Here is a 15782-nt window from a genome sequence, read left to right as displayed (position 1 = left end):
GTCTGAATAGCCTAAAAAACATAATCGATATTTTTATGCCTACAATTTAATATGTTATTGAATTATTTGCAAACCATGCCTAATATGAGATCAGTATTATGGATTTATTTTGTTTTAGGTTACTTGTAAACATTTTAATTGTTGTTATCTTATTTTTCAATGATAATTAATATTCTGTTCCATGTTTGTGAATTGTATGAAGCAAAAAATTTGACAAATTTAAAGACAGAGCGTACCTGTACAATGGCATCTGGAAGGCCTGCAGTCATCCTGGAGAGGTCATCTTTCACAGCCTGGGTCTTCTGCATCAGAACTTCAAGTGTTAGTAGTAAAGTTCCATATGGACAGTCGCCTTGTAAAATGTCCAGTGCTGCAGTCAGAGGTTTCATGGCCATGCAGTACTCATGCAGGACCTGGTATTCTTGATCTTTGAAGCACTTCAGTCCTAGCTTTGTGCACAGAGTATTCAGCTCACCCATGGGGATGTCTGCAATTCTCTTTACAGCATCAAAAAAGGAATTCTACCTTGTGGGTGTTGGTATTAGGAGCTTTCTTTTACTGATTTCTTCCACTGTTTCTGATGCAAGTGTAGATCTACTCAATTTGGTCCGAAGAGCTGTGCATTTTGCTGTGCTGCTCCTATACACAGCCCTGCTCTCTGTGTGCAAATTATGTTGATGGTGTGCAAAGCACACCTGCGGTGCGGGGGAAGAGACAGCTGACCATCACTTTCATTCTGACAGATCAGAAAAAGTGACATCATCGTCTTTGGGGGTGGACTCTTCCTTCTCCGTCTCATCATCGGACTCCGTGACAGGATGATAAATTTGAAACGCCTTAACAAAGTTGGATCCATTGTCAGTAACTGTTGCAACTACTTTGTTGAGTAATCGTTTTCGATTTCTGTACCAATGACATCATACGTGTCTACCACGAATCCGCCTGCATGCTAATGCAACCTTGTAGCGCTCTAATGTGGTTCTACTGATCCAGTGGAGCGTTACTCCCATATAGCCTCTGTTGTTAGCAGTCCAAATATCCGCGGTAGTTGAAACAAAGTCAATTTCATTCAGTGCGGCCTTCAAACTCTCCAAGTAAGAAGTAAAAGTCGTTCGGTGAGGCAGCTCGGCATTAGAAGTAGGGATCTTTTTTATTATGGCACGAAACGAGGGCGAGTCAACAGTGTTTATAGTTAGCATTTCTTCTACAATATACTGCGCGACCAACTTCTTCAATTCTTCATCACTTACTGGTTTTGCACCAAAGTCCAACTTTTGTTGTTTGAGGGTGTAGGACCTCCTGCGGAAGTCACGGCTCTCTGCTTCGGACCACTTGGTGGGACTCTCTCTGTGAGTTTGACTGTGCCGTGCTGCGACTCCAAATGTTTCCTTAAGTTTGACGTAGTGTTTTTGAAGGTAGATAACACTTTTACGCCGACACAGAGTGTACAACGAACCTTAATATTGAAATCTTTAGTTGACAGAAACTCAAAATAGTGACCATATTTCCAGCTAAAGAACGAACATCTCTCTCCCTCCATTGTTGTTTACACTTTTTTTTACGTCGCTGGCTGCTTGTGAGCGGGAAACGTGAGCTGTTGCTTATGTGACGTTTTACGACACGTATGCGTTTGTCATCCGCTGAGACGAAAAGAAGAAACCAAATCTTTTTGCTTTAAAAATAGTAACGCACAGTGGTTTGGACAAGTAACTTTAATCTGACTACTGTTATGGAAATAGTAACGCGTTAGATTATTTGTTAATGAAAAAGTGGTCATATTCAGAGTCACTGATTATTAACACTCTTCTTACATTTCAAAGTTTTAATAATGAATGTTTACTTTAAAAATACTTTCATAAATCCATGGTCAAATTTTAACAAGGACAGCGGGCCTCTGCTGTCAGTACTTCAGCGTCTCTGCAGGGGTTGGACAAGACTCAGTAATCGTCATCAGCTAAACAGAAACTGCTTCAGTTTTCTGCACATAAACTAGTGTAGATCCAAAAATGTATTTCTTCATTCACTTCAATATACTGACTTAAGTATACAGTCCTGGTGGAGTTTCAGTCTCAAGAGTGTAACAAAGCTTTTACAAATAGCTCAATTACAACATAAAATGGCCAAGTTATGTTTCATGTTTAAATTACCCTAGCTTTAGTTTTATCAGAGGACAATGGTATTATTATACTAGACACACGTGGGTGGGGGGTAACACAATCTTAGATTATTCCTGGCAGTTTAATTCACCTGCCACTGACAAAATGAATGAGGGCAATTTTGCAAAATAATAAAGTAAAGGAAAAGGTCTTGTAAAGGAAGTGTTTCCATCCAAGAGACAATTGCTTTAGCTGAACTAATAAACCCAGGCTGCTCTGGGCTGCTCTGGCAGGCACGAGGAACTAAAAAGATCTGTGGATTTCAATGAGACCTTAATATAAGCCCATTACTTATAATTAATGAGCAGACTCCAAACAGCATGTAGCTCATGGTGAGATCAATGGATAGGCTGGGAGTGGATGAGGATGAAGGCTGAAGACATGAAACCTTGCTGGCCAGCATGAAGTACAAGATTAATTAAACATACAACGCCCCTATTAAAAGCTTCCAATCTACCTTCAAATGGACTAATGGGCATTTATAAATGCTTATTTCTCTCGAGTATAAGAATATGCTAGGATTTCCTTTATCTTTTTAAAGAACAGCCAGGTTTGTGCCTCATTTAGAAGTCAACAAAGAGAATGGGTCAATGAGTGACTGTTAAATGCGGAACTGCATGAAACCATTCTTTTGCATTAAATACTAATATCAATAAATCATGCCTTTGTATGACCTATTTTAAGTAGGAGCACAAAAGTTTGCTGATAGAACTTCAGAAAAAGCCGTTTTGAATAATAACTGAGCGGTCTGTTTGTCAGCCGGACGTGTCACCTGCATACCTGCGTCCACTGAAGCCGGCTGCACATTGGCACTGCCCCGTGATGTGGTCGCACATTCCACCGTTACGACAGGAACAGTCTTTGCTGCAGTTGATGCCGTACTTGCCAAGAGGGCAGGGCTGGGCACACACTGAACCCTGTGAAAACAAGCCAACAGACTTGATTGAAGTTTGGACAGTTCAGACCTATCGTTAATGTCCTTCTATGTGTCTGCAGATGTGTTTACTTTTTCTTCTTTCTTTTTTTTTAGAAGGCAACTGAAAGCATTACATTCAAGAAGTAAGTTCAAAACTGTACACTTTACTGTGGAAGATATTTTCACATATTATCTTCAGAAAGGTCAATGCAGAGTTAATTTTCACATGGAAAGTTCACAGTAGTCAGACTCCACACTACAAATTCTATTTTTTTTTCTCCTTCCAGGGAGCAGAGACACAGCATTCTCATTTATTGTACTTTTTCCCCCCTAAACTTACAACAGCGTTCAAGTATTTTCTCCCCTCGGGCCTTTGCTTTTGCTTTTGTGACCTACCGTCCACCCAGCAGGGCAGGAACAATCTCCTGTGATGTGGTGGCACGTTCCTCCGTTCTGACAGGGGCAGCGCTGTTCACACTGAGGCCCATGACTACCGGAGGGGCAGCGCTCCCCACAGCTGTCAGCACACAAGTCAAAAGTATCAGATAAGTAACCTGTCTTTGCCTGCAGTTCTTTGCATCAGCAAGAAATTGGATATACACACTCACATTGCTACATAAAATGTGCCAAAAGAGTAAATATGATAGTGGTACTCACAAAGCCCCTGTGTAGCCTGGTGCACAGATGCACTCTCCTGTCTCGTGGTTGCAGGTGGCACCATTGAGACATTGGCATGGTAACTGGCACGCCTTGCCGTAATAACCATGCTCACAGGGCTCCTCACAACGCCATCCCTGGTACCCATCAGTGCAGACACAGGCACCTGTGATGGGGTTACACTTAGCCCCATTTTGGCACTGGCACCGATTGCTGCAGTGAGGTCCCCAGAAGTCACTCTCGCAGCCTGCAGGCACAGAGACAAGTGGCATCAAGCACACCAGAAAAAAAGAGGAGACTATGCATCAGAATACACTCGCGAACACTGAAAATCATAACGGTCACATAAAAACACAATAAATAATAAAGTGACTCATTAATGATTGTTTGGAATAACCATAAAAGTTCATCATTAATAATAAATGATCAGGGGAAATCTTCCTCCCAATGAATTACTCTTTATTATAATGGTATGATTTGGAAGCGCTGTCTCAGACTGCTTGCAAATCTATCTCTATGCCTCCAATATTAATTTTCATCAGTTCAACAAATTCAAAATCTAAAGCTTTAATCTGTGTATTTTTTTTATCTTTTGAACATGTAACAGCAAACAAATTGCTGGATGTAATCTATTCACTCAATTAATTGAACATATTATTAAAATACTATCTGTGTACCAAAAGGCTGATATTCTTCCTGTGGGCCACAGACCTCGATTAAAAACACATCAATAAAGCACACTGGTACCCGTGGTCAATGTTCCCTCTAATTTTTCATGTGTCTGAGCGAACACACAAACTCCCTGAGCGGTCCCTTCGACCACTGTGAGCAACAGCAGACGTGTGCACTGTGGTCACGGCAGCATCGAATCCATCCAAGTTACACGGTTTATTAAAATAATCAAATTACAGCATTTATGTTAGACTACTTTTAATTAACTGCTTTAGCCCACTTACAATGAAAATTTAAAAAAAAATCTTGTTCATGACCTGTGCAGTACGTTAACACTATTGGAAGTAAAAATAACTTGAACTCCAATTTTGAAAACACAACTTTCTTTTTTTAATTTTTTTTTTTTTTAAATAAAGCTCTGACTTGTATTATAAGTATGAGTCTGTGGTCTGGGAGAGAGTCCTGTCTGCAAAATACAGCATATAATGACCAATGTTGGGCAATTAATTATATAGTTACTTCTTCAAAAAAGTAACCGAGTTTTGCAAACAACAAAGTTTCTTGCAGCTGTTTACCTAAAAATGCAGCCAGGGTGGTTTTTTAAATAAACATTTCAAACTATTTACAGAACAATCAGCTGTTCTGCATCAAATCTGATGCCACACAAATTATTTGTGCCGCTCCAACAAATCATTTCTGTCCACTATGAGATAAAGGAGAACAACAGCCTGATACCTGCAGGCCTGACAACAGGAGATGTATCACTGCCGTAACACCTGTAACATTCAGTTGTCGCCTCATTGTTCTGACACACACACAACAACACTATTGACTACACTACACACTAACTACACAAGATTTGCGCTAAACAACGCAAATCTCTCACGTCTCAAAACACCGCCATCACTCCTAAAACTCCCCCCTTCCCAAACAACTAAATGCCATGTTGCCATATCATTTTTTGATTGGTCGACATGGTACATTTTTCCACCAATAGGAAAGGCGGCGGGGGTCGGGAGGGGGGCTGTTTTTGCTCACAGGCAGAGAGCGCTTTCGAGCGTTTCCGCAGTAAATATAAACAACAATAGGAAAAAAAACAAACCTTGCACATATATATATATATATATATATATATATATATATATATATATATATTTTTTTTTTTAATCATAACACTGGTTTTACGTGGCCTATCAACACAATTTAAAAACTGGTATAAAGTCCACACTTTTTCCGTCAATTGTTCCGTCTGTCCTGCTCACATCTCCAATGGTTCTACACGTTGTCATTAACGTGACTTCACTCCACATCAGCCATGCCGCTTTGCTAGCTAAAACACCGGTGTCGGCGCATAAGGATGCTGTCATAGCCTGTGGACGACGTTGATTAGCTGCGTATATATACGAATGTGAATCTCATCATTGGCTGGACTATGGGATAAGGTGACATCGTTCTAATCCCATACTGGAGCAGCCAGTCACTTACTGACTAACACTGCAAAACAGAATTGTTAACGTATTTATTTTAATTTCAATTCAGGTTAGATTTTCTTTTTTTTTTTGTGCACAACACAGATTTTCTGTGCGCAGAGAGCGTGCAGCAGTGCGCAATTGCGCACACGCGCAGCTTAGAGGGAACATTGCCCGTGGTGTTCCTTCGTTACCAAAACCAGTACACTGGCACTGCGGTTTATGGACTGATCCAATATGTTTACCATCTTCCTGTTGTAGCCAGCAACAACAACATAGAATTTTCCTGCTTGGTAAGATGTTTGCTTTAAAAAAAAACCCTAAATTATAAAATCACGGTGTGGCGGACCACCAGGTGGCTCCACTCACACACAAGTTGAAAGGAAGTGTGGGGGTGGAGATTTTGGCACTGACTATATGTGAAGTTCTGTCAGTTAATAAAGTTGTTGGAGTGAGACACTGAGACCTCTCCTGTCGTTGTTAATTACCTCCACATTGGTGACCCCTGTAGTGAACATGCTAAGGCTCGACGACGAAGCCAGCTCTGGCCTGGAAGCATCGGCGGCCGCCGGACCTTCACCTCCGCCGATGGCTGCGTTTGCTGTGGCGCTTAAATTGCCGGATTTTTGGCTTCACGATCCTCCTTCATGGTTCATGCACGTAGAAGCTCAGTTTGCTCTTCGTGGAGTTTCAGCCGACGACACCAAATACCACCATGTGGTGGCCTCACTTGACCCGCTGTCAACCCGCCGTGTGATGACTCTCCTCCGGGATCCCCCAGCCCAGGGCAAGTACGCCGCCCTCAAGGGGCTGCTGCTGCGGCGTTACTCCCTCTCTGATGCTGAGCGGGCCGAGAAACTCCTTTCCATCGCGGGCCTGGGCGACGGCACCGCCCTCGAGCTCATGGAGAGCATGCTGTCCTTGCTGGGCGCGGAGGACGGAGGATTTCTCTTCACCCACCTCTTTCTTCGACAGCTGCCGGCTCCAGTGCGCGCTGGCCTTGCCAACTCCCCGCTATTGGCCACGAAGGATTACCGCTCCCTTGCGGAAGAGGCGGATCGCATCCTCCTGGCTACCAGGACTTTCGGCGTCCAGACGGTTATTCAGGACCCACCAGCGTTTTCCCCCTCCCCCTCACCGATGCTCCACGGGCCCTCCGACTCGTCCACTGTGGCCGGAATCGCTGCACGGCGGCACCGCGGAAAGGGGCTTTGTTTTTATCACCAGCGTTTTGGAGCGAAGGCACGGCGCTGCCTCCCGCCTTGCAGTTTCCAGACCCAGGGAAACGGGCATGTCAGCGCTCTGTAGCAGCCGCGACCGCTGGCAACAAGGAAAGGCTGCTTTTCTTAGAGGACTCGCGCTCGGGGAGGCGTTTCCTGGTGGACTCCGGCTCACAGAAGAGCCTTCTTCCCCCGGCTGGCTCGGACAGGCTAGCTGAGGGTTGCGGGCCATTGCTAACAGCGGCTAATGGCTCTCCCATCAAAACCTTCGGTGAAAGGTTGGTGACTGTTTGCTTTCACGACCGTGACTTTCAGTGGAACTTTGTTGTTGCTGCTAGCTCTGTGCCTATAATAGGCGCTGATTTTCTTTGTGCTCACGGACTACTGGTTGATGTGGCTAACAGACGTTTAATTGATGCTGTGTCCTTTTCCTCATTACCCTGTTTGACTCGGGGTGCTCAGCCCGTGGTGCATGCTAACTCAGTAGATTCGGGTGACGTTTTTCAGTGTTTGCTTTCTGAGTTTCCCTCACTCACTGTCCCCACTTTCTCGAGCACGGTGACGAAGCATGGGGTAGAGCATTACATAACTACAGTAGGGCCCCCGGTGTTCGCGCGCGCGCGCCGCCTCGACCCCGCCAAACTGGCTGTCGCTAGGGAAGAATTTGCCACCATGGAGCGTCTGGGCATCGTGCAGCGTTCGAACAGTGCCTGGGCTTCTCCGTTACACATGGTGCCTAAATCTGATGGTCGGTGGCGACCTTGTGGGGATTTCCGCCGTCTTAATAATGTCACGGAGAACGATCGTTATCCCATTCCCCACATCCAAGATTTTTCCGCCCATCTTGCGGGGACCTCGGTTTTTTCTAAGATCGATTTGGTACGGGGATATCACCAGGTTCCCGTGCGCGCGGAGGATGTCCCCAAAACCGCCGTAATTACACCTTTCGGCCTTTTCGAGTTTCTGCGCATGCCGTTTGGCCTGAAAGGTGCCGCCCAAACCTTCCAGCGGTTGATGGACTCGGTCTTGCGCGGGCTGCCCTTTGTTTTTGTATATCTTGATGATATACTGGTGGCCAGCAGCTCGAAGGAGCAGCACATGTTCCATCTGCGTCAGGTTTTTCAGCGTTTGGCGGAGCATGGACTGATTATTAATCCGTCTAAATGCCAGTTTGGGTTGCCCGTTCTCGATTTCCTTGGGCACCGTGTTTCCGCCGAGGGCGCGGTTCCGTTGCCTGACAAAGTCCGAGCTGTTTCGGAATTTCCGCGTCCCACGACTGTTAAGGCACTGCAGGAATTTTTGGGGATGGTGAATTTTTACAACCGTTTTCTCCCCAGAGCGGCACATCTGCTGAAGCCCCTTTATGGGGCGTTAAAGGGTAAAAAAGCTAATGACCCCGTTGACTGGTTTCCGGACAGCATCCAAGCGTTTTCTGATGCTAAGTCAGCGTTAGCTAATGCTGCCCTTCTGGCCCACCCATCCCCCTCAGCGCCGATTGCGTTGACCACTGATGCGTCGGACATAGCGGTGGGTGCGGTGCTGGAACAGCGAATCTCGGGTGTCTGGCAACCGCTCGCCTTTTTCAGCCGTACGCTACGTGACAGCGAACGCAATTACAGCGTTTTTGACAGGGAGCTACTGGCGCTCCACCTGGCATCTCGTCATTTCCGGTTTTTTCTCGAGGGTCGTCACTTTACCGCATACGTGGACCACAAACCCTTGACGTTTGCCATGTCCAAGGTTTCTGATCCATGGAGTGCACGCCAGCAGCGCCAGTTGGCAGCCATTTCTGAGTTTACCACGGACATTCGGCACGTGGCTGGTAAATCCAATCATGTGGCTGACTGTTTGTCCCGTGCGCTGGTTTCTCCCGTCTTTCTCGGCATAGACTACTCCGCCATGGCTGCCGATCAGAGCGGTGACCCTGACATCCTCGCGCTTAAATCCACCCAGACGGGCCTCATACTGGAGGACAGACCCGTGCAGGACGGTGGTCCCCTCCTCGTCTGTGACGTTTCCACCGGCCGCCCTCGCCCTGTGGTTCCCGCTTCCTGGCGTCGTCAAGTTTTTGACTCGGTACATGCTCTCTCTCATCCAGGGGTCCGGGCCTCTGTTAAACTGGTCAGCTCTAAATTTGTTTGGCCAGGCCTTCGCAAATCTGTTAAGGAATGGGCGTCGGCGTGCATTCCCTGCCAGCGCGCGAAGGTTCATAAACACACCAAGGCGCCCCTGGAGCCGTTCTTTATACCCGGCAAACGTTTCGATCATGTGCATGTCGATCTGGTGGGTCCCTTGCCGCAGTCACAAGGTTTTACGCACCTTTTGACTGTTGTTGACCGGACCACCAGGTGGCCGGAGGCGGTCCCCCTGGCGTCCACTACCGCAGCAGTGGTGGCCAAGGCGTTTTTGTCGACCTGGGTCTCGCGTTTCGGCCCACCCGCGGACATTACGTCAGACAGAGGCCCCCAGTTCATTTCCGAGCTTTGGTCGGCCATGGCTGATGGACTGGGGGCTAAAGTCCACCGCACAACCGCATACAACCCGCAGGCTAATGGGATGTGTGAACGGTTCCACCGGTCACTGAAGGCTGCCTTTCGCGCCTCCTTAAAGGATGGCAATTGGGTTGACCGCCTCCCGTGGGTTTTGCTTGGGCTGCGCTCTGCGGTTAAGGAGGATCTCGGCGCTTCCCCAGCTGAGCTAGTGTTTGGTCAGCCCCTCCGCGTGCCTGGAGAATTCTTGCCTGAAAATCCTCCTCCCTGCTTCGATCCATCGGTGCTCTCTCTCACCCCGCTTTTGCACTCGCTTCGGGTTCCTGGTCCGGTGCACCATTGCGTGCCTGACACCTTTGTTCCAAAGACTTTAGAGACTGCTAAGTTTGTTTTTGTCAGGCACGATGCCCACAGGACACCGCTGCGGCCGCTGTATGACGGCCCGTTCAGGGTTATTGAACCGGGCCAGAAACATTTTGTTTTGGATTTTGGGGGTCGAAGGGAGACTGTGTGTGTTGACAGACTTAAACCAGCACATGTTCTTCCGGACAGTGATGTAGTGCCGGCCCAGGCCCCTCGCCGTGGCCGACCTCCTGCGCTGGGGTTGACAGTCTCTGGTTTTCCCCCCAGGACTACCCCCGGACCACCAACGTTTGAGCCTCCTCCTGCCTTTCCTGCTCGCCTTCACCAGCCTCGTTCACAGGATGGACCTTCCTCTGCCTGTTCTCTCCCTCCCAGGTTCAGTCGTGCGGGTCGTTTGCTTAGACCCAGGGTCCTGGACTGAATGGAGACCTGACTGTGTGTTCAAGGGGGGGTATGTGTGGCGGACCACCAGGTGGCTCCACTCACACACAAGTTGAAAGGAAGTGTGGGGGTGGAGATTTTGGCACTGACTATATGTGAAGTTCTGTCAGTTAATAAAGTTGTTGGAGTGAGACACTGAGACCTCTCCTGTCGTTGTTAATTACCTCCACAACGGCACAGTTTAGATCTTCAGTGGGAATAAATTACCTTGTGGCTCAATACCACAGAGTTGAGAGGTATAACAAGAAATTGCTGGTTTTGGTCTTTCCAATGATTTTTTTTTTTTTCACTCTTGCTCAGGATTATATGAGAGCAGGTACTTTTATGAGGATGCCTTGAGCAAAAAACAGACAAAAGGCCCTCCACAGAGCTAACGCTGTCAAGCAATTGCTAAGAAAAACGGACACAGAGAGACAGGAAGAACGTGTGGACTCCCCAATGAAAAGATCTGATTAGAAATCAAAATGAGACAGTTCACTTATCTCCTGTTTCATACTCTCAAAAACGACCCATATATGCTTGTGCTTGTCCTATTATAAGGTAGCAACAATGTACAACAACATTTATATCTCGTGTCTGTATGAGTCAATACAAAAGAAAACAAGTGAAAGAAAGCTTCATTATTGTTAATTACTTCCCCAAAAGACATCCTGACCAACCATCTCTCTAAAAGTAAGTAAGTATATTAAGGTCTTTACCCAGGATACCTCACATTTTAATATGATTTTTTTCTATTTGATATTTCCTATGTTGCTACACTAGCATTCAGAAAACCTTTCAACCTTTATCAATTGTGAACATTTCATAACTTTATGTTTAATACTGAACACGGCTGAAACTATAGCTTTTTAACATTTTCTATCATTCTAGAAAATACCAAAATCCAACTTTACAGCTCTGCGGATGAAAATTTTAAATGTTTTCTAACATCATCTTCATCTTACAGTAATGGTGCCAAGGATGTGGGCATAATTTATATGTTGCAGTTGCTACTTTTAAAGCTGCATGCAAGGGGAAGAGCGACATCATAAAACAAACAGTCACCACAATATCTTCTTCTTTGTGTGTGTCAGGGCACCTTAACCTACCGGTTCGAAAAACGGACCCTTCACACAAGTGCATTAAACCTGTATTCTTTAAAATGGCCAGCAGGGGGTGATCCCGGTGGTTGAGAAAATTGCCTATGACCTCACTACTGGCTCCACTTATTATCCCTCAAAGCATTTTCAGAGGTGGTTAGCAGTGTTGCCTCACAACAAGGAGGTCCTGGGTTTGAATCCAACAAATGTAGCTGGGGCCTTTGAGTGGGTTCTCTCTGATTACTCTGGTTTTCTCCCACAGTCTGAAAGCATGCATGTCAGTTTAATTGGTAGGTGTGAGTATGAATGTGTGAATGTGTTAGCCCTGCAAGGGACTGATGAACTGTGCAAGGTGTATCCTGCATCTCCCGCTATAACAGCTGGGACCGGCTTCACCAACATTTTCCTATTGAGTTTATGGTCTCAGCAGTTTAATCTGTCCTGTAATACAATACTTAAGATCTCGTTTAGCATGGGAACCTGGCAACCTCATGTAGTCAGGACCTGTCTCATCTGATCTCATGACAACCTGTGACTGAAGATGAAGTTGCTGCAAATTTCTGCATGCAGCTACAAAGGCATGAATTTGGTGGTGCTGATCCTTCCAGCAACACCACATGTAAAAGCAGATCATTTCACCACATCTAAAAGCAGTCATTAGACTCAGTGTTGATATAAAAATGTAAATTTGCAGGTTTTAAATGTTTTGGTTCAAATTCCTTGTAGTGGACAGATGACAGCTCTGCGTTACCAACAAGCAAATAAAACGATTAAAAAGGTGCGAATACAGTTCTGTTACGATGAAATGGCGGTAAAATGTATAGCGTGAGACTGAATATATGTGATGTTGACATATCACAACCATCACAGAGAAAAATCTTAATAACACCCTGAAATTAATCTGCAAAAAAAAAGAAAAAAAAAAGAGAAGCACGTGTGCAAGCTGTTCACACCTTTCAGTGACTATACGAACGAGCGAAGGAGGACTCAGAGACTAACACGAGGAACAAATCGTTTTTCATATATAACAGTTTGATACTTTAATGGTTTTAACGCCTCTTTTCAGGTGGAACTTCAGCAGCCAGCTGTCAGAATGAAAAAAAAAATAAAGTACTTGAGACAGTCGAATTATCAAACTGTTGTAAACGTTTGCGAGCACTCATTTTTCACATTTTGCTAAATGCACAAGCTGACTAATTGTGCTGAACTTGGAGTAATATAACAGAAAAGTTTAATTTGGATCCACACCTGTATGAGACAATGGCGGCTCAGTGTTAAATTCAGTGGCATTACTAAGAAGTACCTGAGGGTATGATGTAAAACAAGTAATTCACACATTCCTGGGAATTGTTCTGTTTAAAAAAAAACCCCACAAAACTCAATTGGACCTGCAATCAAGGAAACAACTAGTGATCAACAATCACAATGTGAATGAAGAACGATCAGCACTGAGGTGGGATAGTAAGCTGCCTTCAGTCCCAGCCAGGTAATTGTTCATTTGAGGTCCTAGTAATGATTTAAGTGACTGATATGGCACTATATCTCTCCATCAGCAGCTGTATTGCCTCACAGAAAAGCCCAGCTTGAGATCCAGGACAGCACAGCAGCCAGGATGGTGAATATTCCCCTATTGATTCGCACACCAACACAGCCTGAGCTGAAAATGTAAAGATGCCGAGCCCCCCCCCTTCTATGCTCACTTTGCCAGAGCTGTGATCAACCGAAATTGGAGCTTAATGAACTCTGTTTCATGGTCGGCACTGAAGCCTGCTTTTCCAGGTACACAGCAGGAAGATGATCAGCCCTTCACTGATACGGACAGGTCTGCCCTGAAGGGGGTCCCGAAACACTGGGCTAGTGCAGTATTGCTTTTGCGTTTGGACAGACTAGAGACTACATTACAGGGCTCTCACTGATTTGATCTAATCTGCTCCTGGCCTCCAGTCTGCCATGAATGAGCTCCCTGAAGGTTGAGCTGCTGCCACGCAAACGACCCTGGCACATTAAACTTGAGGGGTGTGCGGGCGGTGGTGGTAATGGATGAGCAGTTTAACTGCAACTTGGTTTAGCAGTCTATAAGCACTCATCAGAGCTTCCTCTGCTCAACAGTGCTCCCTCGACACAGCAGAAAAATGGGCAGTGTCTCTACAACTTAGAGGCATCATAACCTCTGGTTTCAGTTCAAACCTTGGCCACATTAGTAGAGATGGCATTTTACATTCTTACATGCACAACTAAAAATATAATATCAATTTAAAAAAAAAAAATTAATGCATAAATACCAGAGAGGCAGAGAGAAACAGAATAAACCAAAATCTATCCCGTGCTTAATTTGCAGACTTTTCTGGTGCTTAGGAGCTCAACAAATGTTACTATTTGAAGTTTTAAACCTCCTTTAGCTTCCAGTTAGAGGCACATTGAGAGCAAAGCCCATTATCTTGCTGTCTCTCTCCTACATGGAGGTTCGGAAACTTTACCCAGTAGTCTTTCACTCCCCAGCTCTGCCAGCATTTAACTGTGATTAAGGAGTCAGAGTTCATGATGAGCTGCGGGCAAAAACAGAGAGAAATAGCAGAAGAAAGTAGCATGTAGCATGAAGGCTTCAGCTTCCAGAGAGAACAGCTAAATTGTGTGTGGTGGTGAGGACTCCTGTGGGTTTTGGTCTGTAGGCAACAAATCCCACAGACTGAAACCAGAGAAGATGCAGTCCAAACCATTAGCTGGTCTGGCCTGGGTCACTGTGTCTAACCAGAGGACACATACACCATCCAGCCTGAGCTCTCAGAGCTCATAATGTATAACAGTTAGAATGTGGATAACCTCACACACAGGGAAAGGTCCAATCCCAGGATGCTGAGTAAAATCCCCTCTGCTGGAACAAAACAGATCATGAAGGGCTACCAGCAGGTAGTAAACTTCTGAAGGTGATGTCCAAAGAATAGGCTGAGAGAGCCATCATGGTGGTGCTGAGCTTTGAAGTATGCTCAAGAGCCTGCATAATCAGAGGCTGGCTGAAACAGGATTAAAACCAAACAGCTTTCAGCAGCCGACTTCATTCAGGAGCTCTCCTGAACTTGGCAACTTACAGCAAAATGTTTGTCACTGTTCTCGACGAGGAGAAGTCTGCGCCGCTGAAAGCTGCCATAAGCTTCTCCAAGCTAAATTCGAAATGAAGGCCTCAGTCAAACTCTTTAAACACAGAATATCTTTCACCATTCAAATGGCGCCCAAGTTTTAGACATCATTTATTCAGCTCGACGGAGGGGAAAAGCAAACTTCAATTACAATTATAGTATAAATGCTGGCTAGTGGTGGTGGATGGTGCAGACGGTTGCTTTCTCCTTTGCCCACTCAAACTGTAAAAGCCACATTATTGCTACTGGAATATTTGGCAGGCAGCCTGACTTCACTCCCCACTGCCTGAGTCACTCACTGTCACATAACTATTATTAACACACACTGTTGACACTTGAGGAATAACTTAACTAAAGACATTAGAAGGGAAAACGCTCTGGCGCCTGAGAGCCTTTTACTCCACGCTTACTTTTGAGCAGAGCTTGTAGCAAAGCAAAGCAGTGTGACTCATTGTCTTGATGAGTCGCCTGCATTGCCTCATGAGCAGAATGCACCTCTGAGTTTCATATTGTCTGGATCGCACTTTGTTCCACTAGCTTTGTTCTTTTTTTCCCCTTCTTTCCTTGACAGATCTGAATTTTCAAATTATACTCATGGTCAGAATTAATGCAGACAAGCCACCACTTACAAATGGCATAAAGAGACAGACTTTCTTTAGACATTTTAAATGTTAAAATTATATATTTAAAAAAAAAAAAAGAACAATGAAACAATTGTTCCTACAATTTAGCTGACACGAGAATATGTAATACTCTGCTCTTCAATCAATATGAGCTATTTGCAAAATGAGTTATTAAAAAAAAAAAGCCACGCTCAACTATTCATCACAGCTCCCTGACTCATTGATGCAGACTAACTGAGTGAGAAGCAGACAGGGCTGGGACAGGGTCTACAGGGAAAGTGATGATTGTTGTGTAAAGTGGTAAATTTGCACTGAGTGATAAATGTCTCTGAGCTTTGTTAAACCTGAGGCTGTAAAAACAGCCAATACGCTACAAGACAGGTCCTACTGGCACCTCCGTGCTCTGCTGACACCCATTATGCTGTTATTTATTAGTCCCCAGAAAACCCAGGCACGACAAGTAAAAAGTTTAGATACATCCATGAGAGCTTGACAAATGAACTTCTAAATATACAGAGGGAACTGCCAATAGTTATGGGCGCCGTTTTGCTGAACTGGAATAA

At 45.2% G+C, this 15782-nt stretch overlaps 2 protein-coding genes across 10 annotated transcripts in view; one reads left to right on the top strand and one right to left on the bottom strand.

The window, feature by feature from the left end:
• megf11 (multiple EGF-like-domains 11) overlaps positions 1-15782 on the bottom strand; it is an 84622-nt gene that overhangs the window by 28154 nt on the left and 40686 nt on the right. For all 9 annotated transcript variants that reach the window (XM_026175829.2, XM_080303919.1, XM_026175836.2 and 6 more), the window contains 3 exons: positions 3730-3976; positions 3469-3589; positions 2937-3073 (listed from right to left, as the gene is read on the bottom strand). In XM_026175829.2, coding sequence (XP_026031614.1) covers positions 2937-3073; positions 3469-3589; positions 3730-3976 — 505 coding nt within the window. The remainder of the gene's footprint in view (positions 1-2936; positions 3074-3468; positions 3590-3729; positions 3977-15782) is intronic.
• On the top strand, positions 6387-10522 carry LOC145429807 (uncharacterized). The gene is made up of 2 exons (XM_080303921.1): positions 6387-7368; positions 10210-10522. Exon 1 carries the CDS (start codon positions 6387-6389, stop codon positions 7176-7178), a length of 792 nt encoding a protein of 263 aa, XP_080160047.1. The 3' UTR covers positions 7179-7368; positions 10210-10522.

The sequence above is a fragment of the Astatotilapia calliptera genome, chromosome 7 (assembly GCF_964374335.1).
Source record: "Astatotilapia calliptera chromosome 7, fAstCal68.1, whole genome shotgun sequence".
In the NCBI taxonomy this organism is placed as follows: domain Eukaryota; kingdom Metazoa; phylum Chordata; class Actinopteri; order Cichliformes; family Cichlidae; genus Astatotilapia; species Astatotilapia calliptera.
This window is presented reverse-complemented; position numbering and strand designations above follow the sequence as displayed.

Coding starts and splice junctions, on each gene's coding strand:
- LOC145429807 (XM_080303921.1), top strand. CDS start 6,387: ATGCTAAGGCTCGACGACGAAGCCAGCTCTGGCCTGGAAGCATCGGCG.